The sequence below is a fragment of the Contarinia nasturtii genome, unplaced genomic scaffold (genome assembly GCF_009176525.2).
Source record: "Contarinia nasturtii isolate CC-2019 unplaced genomic scaffold, AAFC_CNas_1.1 Cnas_scaffold_993, whole genome shotgun sequence".
In the NCBI taxonomy this organism is placed as follows: Eukaryota; Metazoa; Arthropoda; class Insecta; order Diptera; family Cecidomyiidae; genus Contarinia; species Contarinia nasturtii.
The window spans coordinates 433,851-459,062 of NW_022198340.1; the positions used below are offsets into that span (position 1 = coordinate 433,851).

General features: G+C 35.5%; 1 protein-coding gene across 2 annotated transcripts in view; it reads right to left on the reverse strand.

Moving 5' to 3' along the window:
* The window catches only part of LOC116343193, a 60,082-nt gene extending 35,891 nt beyond the window's left edge, over window positions 1-24,191 (reverse strand). The window contains exon 1 of one of the 2 annotated variants that reach the window (XM_031771127.1): window positions 23,516-24,191. In XM_031771127.1, the coding sequence (XP_031626987.1) occupies window positions 23,516-23,665 (150 nt within the window). In that variant the 5' untranslated portion in view covers window positions 23,666-24,191. Of the gene's footprint in view, window positions 1-2,895; window positions 4,035-23,515 lie in introns of those variants that run through there. The other variant, XM_031771126.1, reaches the window with a different exon arrangement.
* Between the last annotated feature and the right edge of the window lie 1,021 nt (window positions 24,192-25,212).

Below are 25,212 nucleotides of genomic sequence, written 5' to 3' on the forward strand. Positions count from 1 at the left end.
TTTCTGGATTAAAAATATAACCATGTCGGCGGTCGCAATCATCAAGTTTGTGCCATCAGAATTCACATCAATTCAGAAATCACGTTTGGCTCGGAATGTAATAAAATGACTTTGACGATACAATATAGTTGATAAACGACGAAATCTCATGGAAATTTGCCATTACAAGCCCCGACATGTGCAGAGAGCGCGCGCGCGAGAGAGAGAAAGAGAGAAAATAGCAAACAATGCTACCAAAAAAAATATCACATGAAAATGGCATTTTGGTGGAGATCGAAATCCATTGGAACACTGCGGTAACAATGTTTGAAAAGAGTGAACGCTTCGAATATGTTTTCTTCGGTGGCGTTTGCGGGAAACGAAACTCACAGTATACACAAATAACACAACACATGCGTCACGTACATCGTATTTATTTGGAGTTTTTCCACATTTTCCAAAATGTGTCTGCATTGCATATTCAATGAGCCACACCGCCATTCCGTGCACGCTGAACGGAATAGCAGCTTCTTGTATCCAATATATCTTGGTGTACGATTTTCTTTATTGCAAAAATTCGGTGTTATCTGCGCACGCCGGATTTTAGCTATATGACATCAACTCTCCATGTTCGTTCTCTGACTTTGACGAATTTTTGATCAACTGTACAAAAAAACCCGTCACGTACATCCCAAAAGCTAAGAACAAAAATATATATATTCGAAATGTCTATGAAATTACGTGATTCGATCGAAATGAATGGAAAATCCTACGCAAGAAAATGCAATTCACGCAGGTCTGCCAAATAGGAAAAACCCTTTTTCTTTAGGATTGGACCCAACACATTCCAAATGATTTAATTACATTGAAACGGTTCGTCGGCCCATTCTTTTTGTTGTTCGTTTTTAATATAGTATAATCAATTCAACAGCTGACAACTAATTTCGAGCACAACAGACAAAAAAAAAACTGCATCAAGAAGCAAAAAAATGGATGTCTTTCTATATCTCATATATATTAAATTTTGTGGTGAACACCCTCTTTTCGATGATGTTCAACAACTTTTCCCGATGTTATTTCCATCCTAATTTGGACATTTTCGCGCTAAATATTGACGAAGCGAAAAAAAAAGACAAACCGAAAATTAAACGTCAACATCGACGAGCACGTTCACATAAAATTAGCTACTTGAACGGCGACGATGAAGAATCAAGACGAAAATCAACGTTCGTTCGGTCGTTGTTTTCTCTCTTGTCATCATTTTGAACAATATCCTTTTTTCATTGTGCATACTAATGGTCTTCCTCTTGTATACCACTTACTCTCTTCTCTTTGTATGCATTGAATTCTCGTTTTTTTCGTCGGTTTGGAAATAACTTGTTTTATTTTTGGAAGAAAAACACCAAGGAAGGAGAAAAAAAAACATAAATTAGGGATCATATGGCCTGAAGGCGTGTTACTATACACATTATCTAGCTAACAAACTCAACTTTTCGTAGATGTAAACGTATTTGAAGATAGAATGAGAATGGAAGAACGAGAGCAAGAGCATTGAAACCAATAATATTAGCGTGTAAGTGAAGTCGTGCACACATTCACCGACTGCGACACAGCTGAATTCATGTAATAATTTTGGTTTGGTTTTTGGACCGTTCTGGTACATATAGCATTTTTTGCGCCATCATACAAACTAATTGAATGTTTTACGCACTTAATATGCACTCTTCTTGGTAATTATTTACCGTGCAGCTAATTTCACATGAGGTCATGACGAAGAAAATACAATCGGAGAATTGTTCTTACTATTAAAAAAATACTTCTGTGTTCTCTTCTTCTCTCTCTCCCTCTCTCTCTCGCTCTCTCTCTCTGGCTCGAATCAGTAATGCAAATAAAAATTGAACAAATTTCTATCCAAGCCTTATTTAATTGTGCATATATTTCGTTAAACGCTTTTGTCTTCTGCATACAAAACAAATGAGCGGAATTCAAATTAAATTTTCAAATTATTCAAACTGATCAAATTAAATGCGATGGCAGTTTTTAGTTAACAATCCGACGACGTCCATAGCAAAGTATGATGCATTGAGTGTATTGTTTTTGTTATTCACCATTCACAAAATGCACTGTATGTGATAAAATGTATTCGAATGAATTGAATTCGTAATTTGGTTTAGTTTATCGTGTTCGGGTATTCCGGCGCGTTTATAATTAACATTGTTTACATTAAAATGAAAATGGGCAATTTGTCAGAATGTTGAATAATTAATGCGAACAGAACACCCTCGTTGACTGTCGTTGTTGTTGTTGTTTCTGCTGCTGCTGTTGTTGTGGCTATGAAAGATGGTATATTACAGTGTCTGGCACACCATGCATGCTATCCAATGTTAAAATTATATCCAGTTCCCCAAAAATCGCTGGCACGATGGGACACACATCACCAAAGAGAGCAAGCGTAAAATTTTCAGTTTTTCATTTTGTCGAAAGGCATATACGAAAACTTTGTTCGAATGTTTAAAACGGTGGCAAATACCGAAAAAGCGAAGCAGCAGTAGCAAAGCTGCCGAATGGTGACCATGAATAATGGCCAAGCATTGGGAACAAGAGCAAAAACGTAGAGATAAATGTTTCAAATACACGGAAAGACAATAAATAATGGCAACGGAAAATGGTACTCTCTCGGTTTGCCCTGTATTCTGATCAGCATCATAATTCATACAGCCAAAATGGTAACAGAGGTTGAAATACCTAGCCAACTTGTTATGTAACCCAGTTTTTTTTTGTTCATTGTTCGAACTCATCCTGGCAACCCCGTTGCTGAGTGTGGAAAAATTTCATCGATTTTAAACGCTGTTAAATACGTTAAGAACCTAGTTTTGCAGTTAATAACACATTGAATCGATAAAATAATTAACAAACCTTTTTGCTACATTCATCACGGCAAAGATGCTGTTGCAGCAATGCAACGGATTTATCAGCCTCGGTGGTAGTTGCTGTAGAGGTGGTTGTGGTTGATCGAGCCATTGCCGAATGGCTGTCAACCATTCCAAAGACCAACACAATACACCCACATAAAATCGATTTAAGTGCTGTCGACGATGCCATTTTATCGTTCATCAATTTTTCTCGATGTCTTTTCTTCAAAATCAATTTTATAATGAATACAAATCTCAAATGTTTGAAAATCTCTTTTCTTTCTTCGAATCCTGTCTGTTTTCTTTTCAGTTTCACATGCAATCGAATAATGACGATTTCAAATAGCACAAATGCAACATTATTCTCTCGACGTTTATTTTTTTTTTCCTTTCTATTTGAATTATTGCTTTAATTTTTAAGTTCGTCTCTTTTTTTCGGGTCTCTATGTCTATTGCTCAATCGTATTAAACAGCCCAAAAATGTTACACATTGACATCAATACAATAAATCTTTTGACGTCGTTTTATATATTTACGCTTTTTTGCTTTCGTTTTATTCGATCTTTTTTTTCTTCTATCTCTTCTTGTTCGAGAAACTACTTTTGAAGTGGTATGGGAAAAAGGGCAAGACAGACACACTGTAAGAAGATCTAATCAGGTAGAAAGAAATCAGTTTAGATGAGAAGAACCCAACGAAATCACTTGTTCACTCTTGTAACGTTCACGATATTCTCGACGACGACAAACCAAATGTGTTGGAAAGATGTTTATGCTCTCAAAATCGATAGTGTCTTATCCAATATTTGAATACTGATTCTCATGAATTTGGTTTTCTTGTTTAAATTTTTAGATTTGTTTTCTTTATCTCGAGTTTGAAACTATTTTCTTCAAAATTTAACGGATTTTTTTTTTACAGTGATATGGATTACTATCTTCTTTTCCTTTTAGTCACCAATCACAATTCAAAATAATTTGATACTCAAATCGGTATTGCGCGGAGGATTTCACAAAAATTTGGAAAAAATCGTTATTGTAGAGCAAACGAATCGTAAACCATCTACACAGAACTCACTGAAGAGATCAAAAAAACTGTTGTATTTTGTTTTGATTTAACGAGAGACAGAAAAACCTTCCGCACTATACAATGCTTGAAACTCAACTGAATTCGATGTGGTGAACAGAGACCGGGGCCCATCGACAACGAAATTTATGTGTGCACACAATATAACATCGAATATTTGAGAACGCAGAGACTGGTTTTCGACGATGACGACGACGGCAACGGCTACGATTGCGACGTCACATCAGCAGCAGCAGGCAACAGTACAGAACAGCATGCTGATGCTACGAGTAATACGTAACACACGAAAATACGGAGATGAGAGAATCGTATTTGAAAATTGAGAGAATGAAGCGAAAGAGAACAACATTTGAAAACAATCAAGCGATGGAAAAGAGGTACATATTGAATACGGAATCGGAATGAAAAGAATACAGAAAAAAACGAATACAGAATGTATACACAAAAATAATACGTATACAAAAAGAACGTTCGAATGAACGAAAACGAGGATGATGATGGAAAAAAAATATATACGAATTAATAAGAAGAACATTAACCAAAACAACAACAACAACATCGACAACGATGATGATGAAGATGAACAAAGGTTTTCCATACAAACGGATACACATTGAGAAAATCTCTAGAGATTTTCAGTTTTAAACACAAGTAAACATCGCATCGCATTGTACACGCAAGCGAACCATTGACATGCAAACGCGCCTGATACACACAAACACATTCACACTCAACTTCGAAACTACCGAAAAGTTGGCTCTTTGTGTTTGTCTATGTGTGGTTGATGCTGCTGTTGCTGCTTTTATTACAATGCGCCCCATATTAAACGAAATTCGATAGACCAACACATTCACACACACACACACACGAAATGGTTTTTGGCTGTTAAAAGCAAGTAGCCTTCAACCTCTTTCCAACCATTTTTCGTGCACAAACGAAATACACTTGCACGTACACACAATGCGAAAGCAGTAGCAGCACCAAAATTTTGTATGTGCCACACCGATAAATTGCGCTATAAATGCGTTCGCATACACACAAACCGACAACAGTTTCGAGATCGTAATATCGTTGTTGAGTTCGATTTCTGGTGCCGAAAATACGCAGTGAATCGCACCACATAGTGAACCGTTGTCGAAACGCAATAAGCATGTTTGCAAGTAAGTTACATTATCAGGCAACCTCACAGAACATTTGCCAGAATCATAGATTTTGTGCTATGTCATATAGGATGCTATCTATATTAGATTTACTTTTGTACATATTTGCAATTACACACAGAGAGTGCGACATACACCCATATGGATGATCGTATGCGTTTCAAAAACGAAGGGAATCACCAATGTGACTGCATTGAGAACGAGAGAGAGAGAGAGAGAGAGAGAGAGAGAGAGAGAGAGAGAGAGAGAAATGTGTATTATAGATGGTGAATAGATTTTTGTCTATATTCAGTGTGTTCGGCTTACGAATTTTCCTTGAATGTATTTAAATTGTAAATTCCATGTGCAATGCCGAAAATGCGGCATTCTATTTTATGTATGTACATACAAGTATATTGTTTGTGCGAAGCGACACAATCACTGTGTATGCGCACCCATTATCCTCTTTGCGACGAGAGCCTCGACATTTTCCAATTGCACTGTACTACTTCAACCGAATTTTTATGCCCGATTCTATGCAGACAACAACAACAATCGCTATAATAGCATACATTTGTAACGTTTACTAGTCAAATATTCACTCGAACTGACTGATTTCAATTGCTTCATATATGTGTGTGTGTTTGCACAAGCGAAACGGTTATTTTTTTCTTTTCATACCACTTGTAAAATATAACGTGCTACGAGTTGAAAATCGTCGGTTACATTCTTCTATGGAAATCACTTAAATTGTATCGTTTCGGCACATTGCGTCAAATATACATCACGCATGAATTATGTGTAGTGTACAGCGTGTGTGTGTATTTTGCAAGTGTATATGCATGCCAATGTTAGTTGATGAATCAAAACAAAGCAGGCGTTCAGAATATTTAGAGTAATGAAATGGAATTAGCTCACGGTATTTTACGTTTTACACGCAGGATATACAAAGCAACATGGGTTGCTATAAGTTTCTTTTTCTCACTGTATTTGCATAATGACTAGAACGAGAGATATAGTAAATTTATATACATTATTCTGATTGCGCCTACATTGCCAAACAGTGTGTGTGTGTATTGATGAGTTTCCGAAATACACAATTCATCAATGTATGTTTATATCTTTCAGCATATCAAATCTGAAACTCGGCTACGAAACAACAACTCGAACAACTCCCAACAGTGCACAAATATCGAAGAACTTTATATTGGTTTGTGCTCGTTATAAGTTCGACAAGAGTGTGTTTCGAACAGTTTCATAGAATTTCCTTTTATATGTGGGCTCTTTTATGTATTATCCTTGACATAAAGAAGACAACAACAATGACGTGGTGGCCGCAAGAGTGATGTGTTTATGACTTAAACCATATGCACGGCAATGAATATTTCGATTGAATACGGAATAGAAAATCACCAATACATATACACAAAAAATAACAATAATCGGACGAAACCGAAGTTAATTTTAGATAGGGTTTGGGAAATTTGTGATTATAATTAGAGAAACATATACCTTGAAACCTGTAGGCTGATAAAATGAAATGCAGCCAATTTATGATCAAACTAATAAAAACAAAAAAAATATAACGTACGTATACGGTCTAATAAAGATAAATAAACATTAGATGAGCGTGGAACCGAGTGAAACAATGAAGATGGATGATACATAACAATGGCGGTTAAAAGAGAATAGGCATGGACGAGGAGAAAATCGAGAAAGAGAGAGAGAGCGGCTAACTGAGTTTCCGAAAATTCAAGGTTGAACGAAGATGATTGCTTCGAGTAAGAAGCACTGATGTAAAATTAAAACAAACATATGGAGAACATGATAGAAAAAGGATTCCATTAATTATATCCAACGTTGTGATCGACGATTTTTTTTTTTCGTTCGTTCGTTCTTTCTTCTTTTTTCAATCTCTTCTTTGTTCTTATTCTCTTCGCGGCAACACCATTACACCAAATTGTGAGAGGCCCAATCGTAATTTATTGTATTGGTCACTGTGCGCACTCCGTTTTGTCATACAAGAGTCCATTTATTTATTTTATTCATTAGTTTCTACCAAAACTGTTGGAAAGATTTTGTGTTCTCGGTTGTCTGTTTTTCTTCATTTCTCTCGTTTGCTTCTTCTCTGGCAAATGAACATAATTTTTGTGTCTTCGTTCCATCGTTTTGTTTTGTTAATTAGCTAAATACTAGAAGATTTCCAAATGTATTCCGATGCTAAACGCCTCGGTGGCATCTAATGAAGATTTCGGTGCACGCATACCGTCTGACATTGACTAACACGAAAAAACAATCACATTGAAAGTTTCCTTATACATAACTTTCCTATAACATAACACAACACGAACGAAAGACAAAATATGCTATGTTGATGGTTAATTACGGTGAATTATGACTGAAATTCGCTGTATGTTCAGCATTTCGATTTGAATTGATTCGAAGAAATCTATTTTTTTGTTTGTCTCTTCTTACTTAAAAGGAAAAAAAAATTGAGAAGATAAAAATATGTGCACATCGTCGCCACTTCGAGGGACGACAAACAACGACATTCAATAAGATACAGACTAGAAATCAATAGAAATTTATTGCCCATAAAAACCGAACCGAATCAAGGCGATGTAGCGTCAAGTTTTTATTACATTCGGCTGTTGTTTATTGAAGTGAAGTCCAAAGTCGTACGCTAAACGAAAACACTGCATAGATCACTTTTAATTGGATTTCCATCGAAGACAATCAAATGAGCCTATTTAACCACTTTTACCTAGACACCATTCTCTTTCATTCGATAGCGCCTTTTAGCCGACTATATATACATATTCCTACTGTGTCCGAGAATTTATTGATTCGTCCACCTTCGCACATTAAACATTCATTGCTATTTGAATTCCCTTTTCCGATTATAGTTTGCCTCTGTGCAGATAAACAATGATGGAGCAAGAGAGCGCGCGGGACAGATCTGCTATTCATTTTAATGGTCAAACCACAGAAATCCTGTTGGAATCATTAAATAATATGTCTTTCGGAGCGACAAAATGAAGTGTGTGCATGAGAAAGAGATAGAATCTGTGGGCAGGTTTCAAGCCATTGTCCAAAACATGCAAATCGATTCAAATGCTGAATGTTAAATTGAATCCATGTTATTCGATGAAGAAAATTGTTACTAATAAATGCATGTTCGTTTCTCTGTTGATGTCAATACCATCTTCCCTAGCACCACTTTACCGCCCGCACATCATGCTTTTTGTATCGTCTTCTTCGTTTATGTTTTTGGTAGCTTATGTTCTACATTTGGTTTCGTTAAATATTCACATGCCAAGTGCATGGCCAGCGATTGAAATTTGATTGTCGGCCAGGAAAGGAAATTGTTTCATTTATTTCAACTACTAAAATGAGATCAAATTCTCACGTATGCGGATTGAAACAAAAAGCATAAATCCAAAGCCGATTTGTTAGAACCCGTCTGTTTGCTTGACCGACACTACTGTGTGTGCAAAATGTTGTTGAATAATTTTAAAATTCAGAATCAATTCAACTTCTGGTCAGAGAAAACGCTTGAAAACCGACAAATTTTTGGAAAAAAATCTTCTTCTCTCGTTTGCCGTAACCATCTCTCCATAACTCTCAAACATATCGCTATCATTTCCCGCCGCATCAAATTTTTTGAATTTGCAACAATTTTTTTTGCTGTTTTCAAGCATCAAAAGCATTGCATTGCTGCAAATGTATCAGATTTTTGGTTTTACACGAGTTCAAGTATCATCTTACATTCTCAAAAAGTCTGCATTCGGCAAATACCAACTGTGCAAGCGATGCACTTGATTTCGTCATTTGCAACAGAGACGAAAATTACGAGAGATATCTCTGTGAAACATACTGTGCGAGTTGAGTGTTCTACATCTGAAATAGTATACACTGTGTTTAAGTGGTAGACTGCACATTCCGAAATCGATTCCGAAATTTGCTGTTTCCACCAACAGTACAAGTACATCATCATCGTGCATAAACAATATTGCAGACATTGAACAGATACTGTATACAAGTAGTATATACGAGTGCAAATTTCAAACAAAAAAACTCGGGGGGATATAAAGCCCATCTGAAAACCGGAACTCAAGTGAACTCAATGCTTATGTATAAATTTAATTCTTCAAGCATTTTGAATCCACCATCTTCTGCTCCACTTGTGTTTCCGTCATTTCCGTATATTTTGCTTCTCAATTCAAACCCATTGAAAATAGCGAATATTGTGTGTGTGGCATGTTAAAAGCAAACCATTGAGCGCTACGAAATCTCCTTTCCGATGCTTTCAAACTAATCTAAACCAATTCAAATGCGGTTGTTATTGTTATCATAAGCAACGCAGCTGTTGATAAAACCAATGAAATGAATTTACCCATTCACTCTCACTCACTCTCTGAATCAATGCGAATTTCATGGTCGAATAAAAGCAAATGAGAAATGAATGGCCAACGCATAAAACAATCGGCATCGTTTTACGTAATGAAAAGGAAAGACAAAATTGTCCATCGCAACGCCAAATTTATTTTGTATTATTAAAACATTTTCTATTGTTTCATCATTTTATTATTTACTTTCTTTCATCCCTCGAAGAGAGTGCTTGTCTTAATTTTGTTTCTCTTGGTTGCCATCTTCATCTTGGATTTTTCTATTAAAACACTTGAATTTTGCCATCGTGCAAACAAAACAATTGCGTCACGATAGATTTATTATATCAATTGGTTCTCTTATTGAAATTAATTGGCCAAGACCCATAGCGATCGATATATTTATTTGATATACCAAAACGTTTTCCGAAATGAAAAAAATTATGAGCAGATGATATATCGTAGTTCATCATCAACTGGGTCATCGGCCCAATTATTTGCACGTTGATTGATTGATTTGACTGATAATAAAATCAAAAAGTGAACGTATCAGCAGGTTGAATAATAAATTATTCAATGGGCTCCAAAGCCACAAGATGACATTGTATCTTTTCACAAAACACTATTGTGCCGCAAGTGTGTAAAAGCATCTTTATGTTTGTGAAAGACATTTTCGACTTGATAGAAGCGAATGAGAAAAAAAATTCAGCATTCCGAAAATGTGATGGAAGACCTCGTTTTCGTCGCTATTTCCTTGAAATGCCCGAGCATCGATTAATTTATGAAAATCCCATTGTTCGAGCTTGAATATTAAATCAAATATCAACACAGACGATGTGTCAATCCATACGAATTGCCGGGGCTATGAAGATATGAAGATGTGATGACTAACATCAATATTGGCATAATCAAAATCATTTTCGGATCGTCCGGTTTTTATGCATCACGACGTCGAGTTTGTACAACTCGGATTAATGCTCAAGTAAAACTTATTTTAATCTATTTATATTGTCGATGTAACTCTCAATGTCTCTCATGTCTGCTCGTATGTATTAATTTAAGCACCCTTGAATGTGAGCGCATCACTGAAATGTTGATGATGCGTATTTTGATTGAAAACAACAAACATACATTGCGAGCACGACAGAATAACAAATCAGTTTTCAAGTTAGATCCGAAAGCAACACGGAGCGAATAGCAAAAAACAAAAATGTATCGAGATAGCATTTTTCCCAATATATATTATTCTTGTTCACAGAGAAAGAAAGCATAATAATATTAGATTTAGTTTTGGGGTTACCAACTGAAAACATACAAAGTGCGTGATTGGGTTGAGAGTGTGTGTAAGTGGTCGAGACAACAAGTATTTCATCGAAATTGAAATGCATTGTACTGCGAATGGGTATTGGATCGATAAAAATACACAGAGAGAGATATGAAGAAGAATTTTGTTGTACGCGTCCAGAAGCATTGCTTAATAGCTTTATTGGCTGTATTCACTCTCTCGCAGATTAAGAGATCGATAGATAGATAGCGGCGTTAAACATATTCCGTCATGTTGACAAATGGAATCAATTTAATATTTTCGCTTCCTTTTCTCGTACACAACAATCCAAAACTTACACATTGCATCCCCCAAACCCCGTAAATAATGAAAACATATGAAAAATGTATGTATATGAGAGTGGATTGTATGAGCCAGATTAATGTTGGAACGTGTGTGCATTTCATGTTCGCTAAATGAAGTAATTTTTAACACAATCCCGAATATAAATACCATTTCCATTATCAGTCGACGCACAAACATAGCGCACACATCAATTTTCGAATGCATACATAGTTTGAATGCAATAAATGATTGTGTGTGTGTGGGTAACAACAATAAGACACGTACCATACGTATTGATCACACTCACTCTCCCATGTTTGCCCGTGCTCTCCCCCACGTTACATTTCTTCTCAACGCTTTGGCATTGTGAGATTCGGTTGCTTCAAAAACAACGCGCGAGAATGATGCGAACCACTTTGTTGTCACACAAAACGAAGTAATTTTCGTGTATCAAAACAGTTTGAAGCACATACTCAGACCTATAAGGGTATGGTGTTTGGGATTTGGTTTATTGAAGGGCGAAACCTAGTGTTGTATTTTGTATGCCCGCCGAAAATCATTATCGATTTGGTTTTGCGTGTGTGTGCGTGCCAACGCGATTGCACAAAAATCACACATCATTCAACACACATCGGCGAAACCGATTGAAATCTCCGAATCAGCAATCGTTCAATATACAAAAGCATATAAACAATGAAAGACAGAATGAGATGTAAAAAAAGGGGACCGGAAAAAAAACCATTCGCCATGCACATGAAATTCATCTACATACGACACGATTGGCAACGGCAAATCGATCACACAAAATGCCGCTATTTACGATTTCGATTGCGGAGGATTTATGCGCTTTATAGCTCTTTTGTGGTGATGTGGCTGGCAAAACCGCCTCAAATCGAAAATGTAAAGTGATTTTCATTTTAATTTGTTCAAAAACATTTGCGATTTTGGCTCCGAAGTGCTTTGCACAAATAGGATTCCGCTTTTTTCTTGTTTTTTTTTTATTGCGTTGTTTTTAAATCGTGTTTCATCTGTACACTTCAAATTTGTTCAAAGAAGATTGAACGTTTTCCGAAGTTCTATAAAAACTAATATTACACGATTCTCTCAAATATCAACACTTTTTCATTTCCTCAAGGACAAAACGGCTTCTTCTGAGAAAGATAGAATTATTTTCCATTACTTTTTTTTCGTCAGGCGATTGAAAGAATATCATGTAACTCGGGTAATATAACCAAGCATTTCGCTGTACAACCAATTCATCGAATTGGAAATTTCAATTGAAGATGTTTTGATTGGAAGAGCTCAAGTCAATCAATGTTCTATTGTTGTACGGATTTCGCATTTGTGCAGGCGTTCCGTTACTATGCGATGTGACAACCTCATTTTGATATCAATAATTGAATTGTAGACTTACTGTAATCGAAAATGATGAAAATTTTTCAATTTTACATTCATTGAGGTCAAGAAAAAGAAATCCGTTTTTATCGAACGATGAATTTTTGCACTCCATATTTTAACATTCGAGTATTGTTGTGAATCTAGATCATAAATCACAACGCACGCCCTAAAAATATTAACGTCGTGATGTACATCATAGATTTTACTATCTAACCAAAACGTGCGGTTTATTTCTATTGTGTTGCATGGTTTTTGTTTGGTTTATAATCATCACTTGACTCGAAAAAATCGACCAATAAAAATGTTTTTTTAATGTATCATTAAATATTGGCAGATATATCATCATCGCCTCATTTCACTTTGCCATCATCATTTTCAATAACGTGGCCCAATAAATCTGACACTCGTTGTTTTTTTCGTCTTTCTCTTTCATAGTTTCCATAAATAATAGTTGATCACAGGCGTACACACGGTGGCCTGAAGCGTGTGTATGCGCGCACAATATTATCGATAAATAAATCCGGTGCCGTCGCTTCGGGAACACCCCGGAATGAAAAATGCACTAGTTGCAAATAGCTGTAATAATAGCATAGGACATTATTTGAACTACAAATGTGCCTATAAAAATCTATTAAATCAATATATAAAAATGTATATGAGACACGCGTGCGATATGCCAACGATATTGCTTTGTAACAAAATGAGAATATTAATTTTAGGCCGTTGATTTTATGTTTGATGTGTATCAACGGCACAAAACTGGCAACTCGCATGCACCCACTTGTCAAGAGTGTCAACTTGTTTAGCGCTATTTGTTCTGGCTCAATATGTGTGCGCGTCTGTTTATTTAAAGCCGAGTTTTTTTTCACTCCACTTTTATTACTCGAAGCATTTTATATGCGCACGGAATATATTTTACTCTTAATGATCATGTATCGCTCTCGAACGTGTATGACTGCCATTAAGATTTTTGCTCGACATTCAAACCGAGTCGAAATGATATGATATTGTTCATTGTCCTGACGCGACAACAAGCATCTTCTTTCATTACACACTGTATTTGGAACTTATTTTGTGGCATTCTTTACTTTCTCTCTCTCTCTCTCCATCCTTGGATTATGCTTCAAATAACAATATCCGTGGCACTTGAAACGAAGTGTTTCATTAAACAAACGCGTCTTTTGCGGACAAATTAATAACCATCGTTAAGCAACGACTCATATTGAAAGGCAGTGTATAAATAAAGTAGATACAAATAAACAAGCGACAGAATGACAAACAAAAGCGATTACTAAGAAGAAACAACGAACAAAAAAAAATATGACACTGACCCAACCGAAAAGTCATTTCATTTTGTGACGAAAAACAATTTCGTGAAAAACAGGCGACAATCCACATTTTATTAGAAAAAAATCCATCTGATTACTTAGCCGACATTCAACACATTTCATTCTGCGATGCAGACAGAACAAGTCGGTCTATCGAAATTAAAATTTGACTTTCGACATTCGTGCGCTGTATTTGAACAAGTGTCAGTCTCTCGCGATGATTGATTGAAATCAATTTAGATAATAATTTCAGGGAGAAAAAGTACATTGCAAGCTGCAGCAAAATAGCCTGTCGTTCGTCTTGTTGAAGGAGATTATGGAGTCAAAGGTTACTTACTTACATGAACAACAGAAAAATATATATGTATGGTGTAATGCAAACGAGAATCGAGACAAGATTTATATGATTGTTTATATTGTGGACACGGCGAATAGAAGCCGTAAGAAAGTTAAATGAAAAATAAACGCATAGATCGCTTGTGCGCGAGTTCTCTCTCTCTCTTGAGACACGAATGTCATTACGAAGTGGTAAATAGCAAACGGGAGAAGAGTCCAATGAATCGACATAATAACAATGCAAAATCCAACGTAAACACACACACAAAACGGAAGAGAGAGAGAAAACAAACGAATAACAACTAACATGCAATGCCATTTTGATAAGCATCTAAAGTACATTTTTATCGGATTATTTAGATTTTTATATTTGGTTCTTTATATGCTTTTTTTTGTTCTGTATTATTACAAAGGCATTGTGTGTATGTGTTGCTTATAATTGTGAATGCATATAAAAATGTTAAGCACTTTATTATGTGTGTCTTATTTTCTTATACGATTCGCTTTTATTTCAATAAGTTTGGGTGGTTTTTTGCTTTTTGTGTTTTCCTCACTCTCATTGGTCGTCGACGATTTCAATACACTCGTGTCATTTTGGCATTGTTTTCTTTTTCTTCATTCACAAAAACCAATTTACTTCTGGCGAAGTGAGAGACGCATGAGAAAGAGAGATACCAAAAGAGAGAGAGAGAGTAAGAATAAGAGAAATCGACGCGGTTGATGTTCCTCTTGTATTCCCGTTTGGTTGGATAAGCGTTCCAATTCAATAGAATAATGCAATTGGCATGATGTAAGTGAGTTCGAGTTTGTTATGGCATCGAGTGGATTTATGTGATTTTGAAAGGAATGATTGCGTTTTCATAATCGTTATTAGTTGTGAACTCTCTGTCCCTGTCTGTCGCGTACAAAAAACTTTTGTGTGACACCGATTTGTGCTTGGCTGGAGATGCATTTCCCAAGCTACTCAATGCCAACCCTTAATGGCTCCGTCTTTTGTTTCTTCACTATACACCACATGATCGCCTTATTCAGCTTTAATTCGGTGTGTTTGTCGTTTGTTTTCATTCGATAGAGATAAAGCCGTCATGTATGCGTGTTGCTATTCAAGCAAATCGCATTTCATAAATACTCGCTGCCAATAAATCTACTAATAAATGTATTCAAACGGAAAGTATCAAACGTAAAAAAAGTGGGATTTATTTCGTTGTTGAATAAATAAAAATGGGGAGCTTAACAATCACAACACCACCGAACCAAATGTTGGAAAATTGTGGTCAACGTTGACTTTTTTTTTGTTCGGTCGCCAATAATAATGAGAACATATTTATGGAATTGAATTCGTTTTGCACGAAACGTATAAATATTTCGACCGTATTTTCCGCTTGGAACGCCATTCATTGCTCGCAGTTTACCTTCGATGTCAACAGTTAATTTATGAATTTCGAAATTATTCAAACGATGCCGCAATGGTTTTTCTTCCCTTTTTTTGCTGAATCGCTGCCAACTCTGACTGATTGAGAGCGAAAATTCAATAGTTGGTGCTTTTTTTGGGGGTTTCATTTTGCATTAATTATTCAATGTAACCGGAAGAACGCTGACAGTGAATGCTAGACATTGGTTTCGTTCATTTGCAATTTACATGCATTTATTGATTTCCAAATACCTCAATAGTTTGCTTCGTTGTTTTTTTTACACAAATTAATACACAGTAGCTGCCATTCAAACTCACCTAAAATGAGAGAGAGAGAAAGATCCGCATTAATATTTCATGTAATACATTTTGTTGTGCGATTGTTTAATTTGCATTTGATTTGATCGCACTAGATTAATTGTCATCAATCAGTCGATCGATTTGCTGCGATGAATTGATTTAGATTGATGCTCGTTTTTTATTTTCTGTTCAACTCAAAATCCATTTAGCCAATTTGATTTTGTTTGCCATTTCACACCGTTCGTTTAGTCGAGTTATGTGTGCTTGTGTCAGCTCTAAAATGGCGCTGTGTCAATCGCCGATTAAAAATTTACCAGCAAACGTAAATGATGAAATCGAATCGTCGACCAAAAATTCAAAAAACAACGAAAGAATATATGGAAAGAACCACAGTTCATTACGTTAATTATAATATCATTTACATAGATAGCATCGAATTTAATTAGAAACTCGTAGAAAAACTTGTTTGCTTATTCTTAGAAACATTCAATCGACTACTTGTAAACTGTCCATTTGAATTCAGCTGCCGCACGGTATCAGTTAGATTTTGGGTGCGTTGCAATCGGTCGGCCTAATGAACAGAGCCATTTTGTTAAATTGGCTTTAGAATAATTTTAATAAATTTCCATGAGCAAGACATGAACATGATACGATTGCTGCCTAAAAATGTTAAATCTATTCGCCGGTTTCGGTTCTATGATAATTCTATTGAATACAGTTTTTTTCTATATGGTTCTGACATATGAAAAAAAAAACAAAAAAAGAGAAATGAGGAAGAAGAGACAAAAAAAAATCAGTTTCGACCCAATGTATTACACACATAGTCGAATGGAGTGCGTGCGTCAAAAAAATGTCGTTCAGGATTATCATATATTTTAGATCTTTTAGATTGTGAAAATATACATACGCGCATCAAAATTTGATGCAATAAAAATGAAAATGAGACAGAAGTAGTATGAGGGACTGGGTACGAAAGAAATGGGCTCGACATTTATTTTATTTATAAACAAAAATATATTCGTTTCAAATTGTTTTCTTATTTAAATCCACATAAATATTATTGTACAGATTTCCCCCTTTTTTGTGTATGTTCAAATGCTGGCACTGAAGAATACCGCCACTATTGCTGCACAAACAATCATATTTTATTATGATGACCATCACCATTATTTTGATTGCATATGCTTTTTTACCGTCATCCTTTTTCTCTCGTTCGCATGTCCATTCGAATGATTGGAAAAAATAATATAAATAAAAAATGTATGAAAATTTCAACGGAAGAAAATGAAATTGAGGAACATTCGTCATGATGCGTGGCCTTCACGCAAACAAACAACGGAATCGAAATAGATAGAGAGAAAGAGCGCATACAATTTATTAGCCCATGGTTGATTGTGGGTTCGGATAAAACATATTACAGATTTTGATTTCATTATGCCGGTCAATACAAAACGGCATCTCGCGACCAATTCCATTTTGTAAGCCGTTCTTGTGTTTGAGCCTCTTTTCTTCTTTACTTTGCACTCTTTCATTCTTTCTCTGTGATTTCATGGTCTCTCGGTACGAGACTCGTTTTGTTTAGTGTGTACAATGTAAACGCGTGCTCGCTTTATACCCGGAGACAGAGAGAGTCGAAGAGAGATATGTGCGTGAATCTAAAATTTAGATATTTTCGATTTCATATGATAATATTTTATGGTTGTTTGTTAGTTTTGTTCAAGCATCGGTACACCCAAGAATCTTGCTGTCTTATATTTATGTTGTGCTCATTTTTCTTTGGCTCTTGCGTATATCTTGCCTCATCCACCTTGTGTGCGAGTGTACACACATTTTGTTTGGATATTATTAAGGAACTGTTCTCTCTCTTTTCGCTTTTCTTCTCTTGGGTTTTGTGTATCACGATCAGAGAGTCGCACTCGACAGCGCGTAATATAACATTTATACAATTCAGACAAAAACCGGTTTCAAATTAATATAATTTTCCTGGTCATCTCTTTAATCTGTGTTTCTCTGTCTCGTCGCGGTTTACAATACAACACACAACGAGAAAAAAGAATAACGCGCACACCACGGCCAGCACATTTATTTTCTATTATGGTTTCAAATAAACGGAAAGTGCTTTTGGTTAGACTGAAAGAATCGATATCGTAATCGATCGCTTTGATTTCACGGCAGCGCTTATAAAACAAATGCACGGACATAAGAAGACCGGCACAAAGGGACAGAGAATAAGAAACTAAAAACTCGAACAAAAATATATACGAGAATGCATTCAATTGATAACCAATTGAATTGCAAGCCACGCGCATTCGTAAAAAAAAAAGAAATAAAAACGCATTCAAGTGCACCGAACGAAAGTAGCTCCTAATAGCCTGAATAATAAATTATAATTGGCAATAATAACCATAATCCATTATAAAATCACAACCGAAAAGAACATTTGCGAATGCAATTTTTTGATTGACACACAAGCAGACACACAGACCTCATTCACGTTCGTAATCTTGTTCGAATTCTGGTAAATGAGCGACTTCTTAGAACTCGACATTCATCGATGTAACATAATAAAAAACAGTCCGTTGGCATACAATTGACAGTGGCGGCAATAATCAAATATTTTTCATGTTCAATAAACTCGAATATTCATTTCCAACGAGACCCAATTCTCGCCGCTTAACTCAATTTCCCCAACACACTGCTATCGATTTCATATTTAGCCTCTGTTGTGCATTAAATGGAACATCGATTGTTCTTTTTTCCCAACTCTATTAACAACCAATTAAATTATATCCGTAATTTTTACTGCGCTAATTTAATTTCAGCGTTTCATGTTTATGGATTATCTGATTTTTTGAGCTCGCGTGTGCTTCTCATTTATTCGGATTTTTTTTTTGTTCGTTCGAAAATGTTTTGAAACAAGTTGACACATGTGATTAAAAGTGATCGGGCCATTGCAGAAAAACAACATCGCTTTTAAATAATTCATATTGATCCAATTTTTATGTTTATTTCGAAGTTCAAATGAACAGCGCAAAACAAAAACACAACATTCAGCCAAAATGTTCCGTTAATAAATGTTAATGCGACATTTTTGTGTGCCGGTTTCCACATCGATGACTTCGGCTTTGTTGAAAATGTCAATCGTATGTTTTTTTTTGGCGGTTATCAAAAAAGTGCAGACTGAAAAAAAAATCGAACAATTTTCTGCCGCATTGCTTCGAAATGAATTCGTTTGTTTTGTTTGTTCGATTTCTTATTAGCTTTCTCTTCATTAAAACTTTTTTTCTTCAATCAATGCTCATAAAATGAGAAAAACAGAAACGGCGGAGAGAAAAAAAAACTTGATTTCGATCAGCCAAGGTGCAGGGCCATTGCAACTTTCTAGCAAACCGACACTACTCCATAATGAACTGACGCAATAAAAATGTGCTCCAACTTCGGACCAAACGTGAACACGAGAAAAAACACGGCGCTATGGTAGTGAATTCAATTGCAGACAAAAAAAAAGAAGAACAAACATCGTCTCCACCCGGTTTAAGTGTTTTGCTTTTCCCGAGAATCCATAAATTCACTTCGATTTTGATTATGCGGCAAGTTTTTTTTTGCATTACTGCCGGCATGTGTACACTGCACAGCTCTTTCTCTTGCACGCTCGTTTGTGCACATTTTTGGCCGTTTTTACAGTGTCGCTTGAGTAATAAATTCATTAGTGAGTCTCTTCTTCGACGCGCACTAATCTTTTGCACAAATCGTTGATTTTCAAAAGGCCAACATCGAAAAAAATGCGACTTATTTTTCACATCCTCTTTTCGGTTGTGTTCGGCACTTTTTTTTTTTCGCTTACACGCTCCGCAAAACTTTCTTACTGATAGATTTTATCAATGTCAACTGATGTGAATTGATTTTGAAATAAAAATACAAAAAAAAAGACTCACAAATCAGTCGGATTTTGTTAAGTTTTTTTATGGACCGATTTTTTTTTGGAATCGCTTTGAGGTCAAGGGAATCACTGTAATTTCAAAGTTATATAATGCAATAGCATCAAGCATTTAAATCGCTATCAATTTAATGGGTAGAAATCGGCTGGTTTTTATCTAATCTTCATACTATTTCAGCAAAAATAGAAAGACGAGCTAAAGAGAAAAAAACCGTGCGCATTTCAGTTGTGAGAAGAGAAACAAACGAGCCGAACGAATAAAACCAATCAATTTTAATAAATGAACCTGTATTTCGAAGTCTCTCATCTCGTATAGAGGCAATGAGCATGAATGCCGACATCAAATGTACCCATGGAATCGTTAAATCATTTGGCTTGATGTGCGGATGAAAATTTATCTACCTCTCAGCAGAGATAGAGGGGAATGAAAAACTTGATGTCGGCCAGTTACAATTGGGTTAAATGTAGCAGATAAAAATATAGCCTAAAAACAGGCATTCGACAAAAGAAAAATAGCTACCGATGAGAAACGTTATCTTCGATGCTTCGGTCAAAATGTATTGTTATTGTTTCTGTTTTTACAGGCAACTAACTGTTCTATTGAAGAACAACATGGTTCTACTCATTTAGCAGACAAACATAAAACTCAAAACAAACAACCAACAATGACCGAAAACTACATATACATAAAATAAAACAACCCAATTGAAGGCGACTGCCCGAATTGTACAGGCTTTAAAACACAAACATAAATTTCGATTCAATTTTTCCCAAGCATGTGTGTGTGTGAGAGAGAAGGTTCCATAGTTTTTGATGTGCACCTTTTGAACTATTAATTTTATTCCGTTTGAAGCAATATCGTATCTTTTCGGTTTTGCACAAAAATAGTCGAGAGTCATAAATCTAGTTTGCCCAAAAGATAAATTACAATTTGTTTTATTGCGCTGGGGTGCATTCGGAGAATGAGCACATTCACAATCATTCATTCAACATACAGACAGGTTCATAAAATTTTGCCGGCCTTATTGTCGGCGATCGACTGCCTTTTTATTCTCTCTTCCATTCTATATTTCAAACCGAAGCTTGATTAGAACCATTTCAACTCAATCCGAAAATTAATTGACTGGATGGGTTCGATGGTCGGAATAAAATGTCCAACAACACTCAAAAGTGCACATAAATGAACAAAGACAAGCGGAAAAATGCTAGTAAATCACATTTCACACACAACACATCAAAAACTTCAGAGAATCCGACACATAAAATTAATACGCCGAATTGAACCATTCGAGGCCGTTTCATGCAGGGGGTGATAAAAATACAAATGTAGTTAACAATCATTTTTTGTTTTCATAATTATATGCCACTGATTCTACTGAAAATTGTACTTTGGAGCGACTCAATTGAATAAACGACCTTTTGTTTCGGCATTCAATGTGAATCAATATTCATTTGGTTTTGTTCATATTAAATTATCATCGACTTTTTTTGGTATGAACGAATGCCCTTTTTTTGAGTGAAGAGGGAATAGTCATTAAATATTAAATACAACCATTTCAAAACCACCATTCAAAATTAATTCGAGGCCTGAAAAATGTCATTTTTAATGTAACTTTTTGGTTGTCATCATTTCGCATGATTGGTTCAATGTCTGCTTCATTTCGGATTGTCAACCGAAAAAATATCACACCCAATGCTAAATGATTAGAAGAGCCACCACTTGAAGGTATCAGACAGCATTCATATATAAATGGGTCGAATTAATTTCCAAGTTTTATGTATCCAAATTCAACAGCTTCAAAAACCCACAAACATTGTCCAGACTCACTCTTTCTCTAATTTTCTTTAAAAGTATATTTTTAGGTATTGTGTGCTTGTCTATATGGCAGGATATACCAGCGAAAATGAGAAGTGACTTGGGGGGATTTTAAGTGAAAAATCCTGCCGACATCCATAATATCATGCATTACCATTTTCAAGCATCCTTCATGAACACTTCTGTATGCATGCCGACAGAGGTCGACAACAGTGTCGGCTCTCTTTCTCAGTATTTCGTCTTTCGTTTGATATATTGAATTTTCAAATAGCTATATAGCCTATACGTTTGGCAAACGGCGCCGAATTGCCATTCATATTCATGAATTTATTTTTCAATGTGTTTTTTTCGCTCTGTCGGAATAAATGTTTTAAATCACAATGGAATTAACAATGGAAATCAATTCAAAAGCAATAAAAATTGAATTTAGAATTACTAAAATTCTATATTATAAATATGCAATTCATGTGATAAATTAATGCCGAAAAAAGGGAATTACTGTAAAAAGAGCAAAGGACCCGGCAATTTTTCGTGCACATTTTTTTTCAGACGAATTCGAATTTGAACCACTCAACCATATGCTTTTCTCTTGGGAACTGTGCACTGAGGTCAACCCATACTTTATGTTTCAATTCCATATGCAGCAGTAATAATTTCGGTTGGTCATCGGAACAAAGTGCAGAGAAAAAAGCAAGTTTTTTTTTTTTTTCAAGTAAAAAGTCATTACAAAATGACCGAATATATGAAGAGAAAGAGAAGAAAGCAAAGAGAGTTGATGAGTTTATTAAATAAATGGGAAGAGAAAGAGTTTTCGGGCGTCGACGCTGTTGTCGTCATCGTCGAACAACGGAAAGACGAAGAAAATAAAGAATAATGTAAAATGCACTTTGTATTGAAGAGTTAATGATAAAATTATGGAGTTGAGAGTAATTAGATGGACTGCATTACCAGCCCAGTTCCCTTCGATATAACCACTGATCAACCATCGAAAAACAAACCAATCATTTAGATTTGTAAAAAGCCGATTGTATTCTTCCACGCCAAACGCGAACACCATGTAAGAATGAAATCAAAAATCGAGTGAGATTCAAAGAGAATGATGTAGAATGACTTTCAGTGAACGGAATTGGTAGTTTTTAAAAAAAATTCGAGGAAGCACATATACACGTTGGAATGGAGAAATATTAATTTGTTTCTTTCCAATTTTATTTCCATTTCCAATCAAATGACCACCAGATCCATTTTATGATGCAAAAAAAATTGCATCCAACCAAATATAAATTACAACCACCACACACACACATTTCAAAATAGATTATACAATGGCAGAGGGAAACCGGGCTAAACAAATGTGTGTAATTACAAATGTTAAATGAAATTTTAACGAAACATTTGAAATTGAATGGGTTATTTTTTTTTCATCAAATTGCAACCCGTTTGAGTGATTATAGTTGTGGGGGCCATTGACAAGCTGCACAAATTTAATTTAGTTTCAATTTAGGAGGATTAAAAAACATACACAACACACAGATACACACAGAGAGTGATAAAAACAAAAAAGCGGACAGTGTTTAAAATGAAAGAGAGCCACAATTCAATTTCACACTGTAATACATTAACGGAAGTGCCAAAAATTGTACCCGCATGATTGTAAAAAGATTCTCATTCAACACTTTGTTCACATTTTTCATTGCACATCGTTTTCGAGCCTCGTGTGCACACAATTTTAATTTTCAACATAAAAAACGGTGTTTTTTTTACTATCATCAGCATTTGCAAAACGGATCGTGAGCATGTATAATTTTGTCGACGAAAATGAATTTTTTTTTTGTGTTCATTCATCAATTTTGTATATTTCTGATTTCATTTTGTAGTTCGTACCTTTTTAATGCATCCCTCGTGACATTGTTCGATACGGACAGATGATGGTGATTCTTCCGAGTATAATCCACTGCGAGCGGCACATAATCCACTTGTAGCTAGCACAATGATGCAAATGCACCAATTTAATCCACTTTTTTTCATCATCATTTTTTTTTCTACTTGAATTCTTCTAATTTATTTTTTTTTATTCCACACTAATCTTTTTTCCCTTCTTTGAATATTTTTTTTTGCTGCCAAGTAATTTTTGCAAATGCACGAATCTTTTTTTTTTCTCTTAATATTGTTACTATCTTATATTTTTCGCTTGATTAATCACAATTTCAGCTGTCGAATTGCCGTTTACATGGAATTTTTTTGCCACGCGAAAAGTACACTTTCGTATATATATAAAAAAATTTGGTAGTGAACACAAAAAACCAATTTTTGCCGAAAAAATTTAAATGAAATGAACACAAAAAATTGAACGAAAAATAAAATTCAACTTTTGCGTTGACACCACTATTTTGACGGCGCTGAAAAAAATGCTGATTTTTTTAAAGAAATTAAATTTGAGCGGCGATTTATATCGAATAATTCGAAGCCGATGGTTGATTTAACTTGAATGACGAATTTTTGGTTTGAAACGGGTACGGAGACACATGTATATCATTCGACGAATCGCACGCAACTAACTCGTCCCACAGTAAAAAATTGTCGAAGCAACAACAAAGCATTTGTGCACATTGAATCGCGCGCGCTACTCCATTCGTCCCATGAACGATATAATATACATACATTTCAATGCAAACATATGTGCGGCTCACAAACTCGATGTGTAGTTATCGCAAAGGCATTTTGAGCATTTTGCAATGACACAACGAAACGAATGAAACTGAGAGAGAAGCGAAGAGAGAAAATATGCTCGAGAGGGGAAATTAACATCGAATCAGGGGAAATCGAGTAGAAAACCGAAATTTTACTCAAAAGAGAGAGACTTTGGTTTTGAGTTGAGTTAAAATCAAATGCAGTGGAAGTGGTATCTCCTCATAGTGTGAAGGGGAAAAGAAGTTATTCGTTTGAAACAGAACTATTCGAAGGGATATGAAGTTCATGTGAAAATTGAATGTAAACGGAAAGTTACAATTTATTTGAAAAATTGTCGGAACAAAAGGGTGAATTTCACACAGGATATACCAATTTGAGCATTTGAAGTAATAAGACGAATTTTTAGGAGTACATCTGAAAAGTACATAAAAAGAGCCGAACCCATTGAAATGAAAAGTTTCCATATTCTGACCAAAGCGAATGCACTTATTGTTTCATATTGTAATCAGTTACAATGAAATCCATGACTGAATGTGCATATTTTCACTTTGAGTTGAACAAAAGGTAAAGACGTAGTTCACATCGACTTAGACGCTCGAGATTGAAACGAAGCTACGCAAAAAGTGTAAAAATTAATTTTTGCCGGCAGGTTAGTTAAAATGGTAATTTATATGGGAACAGTGGCTTGAACGTATAACAATGACTATCAGTTGTCCTTCTATCGTGCCATGTACGCATACTCTCTCTGTCGAATGCAACCGATTCGAAATCCAGTGGAATGGCAAGTGCAGCAACAGAGGAGCAACAGAGATGCCTGTGAAATGTATCGTAGCCAAGATCGTCGTGGTAAAGTCACAAACAAAACAACACCACAAGAATTTTGAATATAA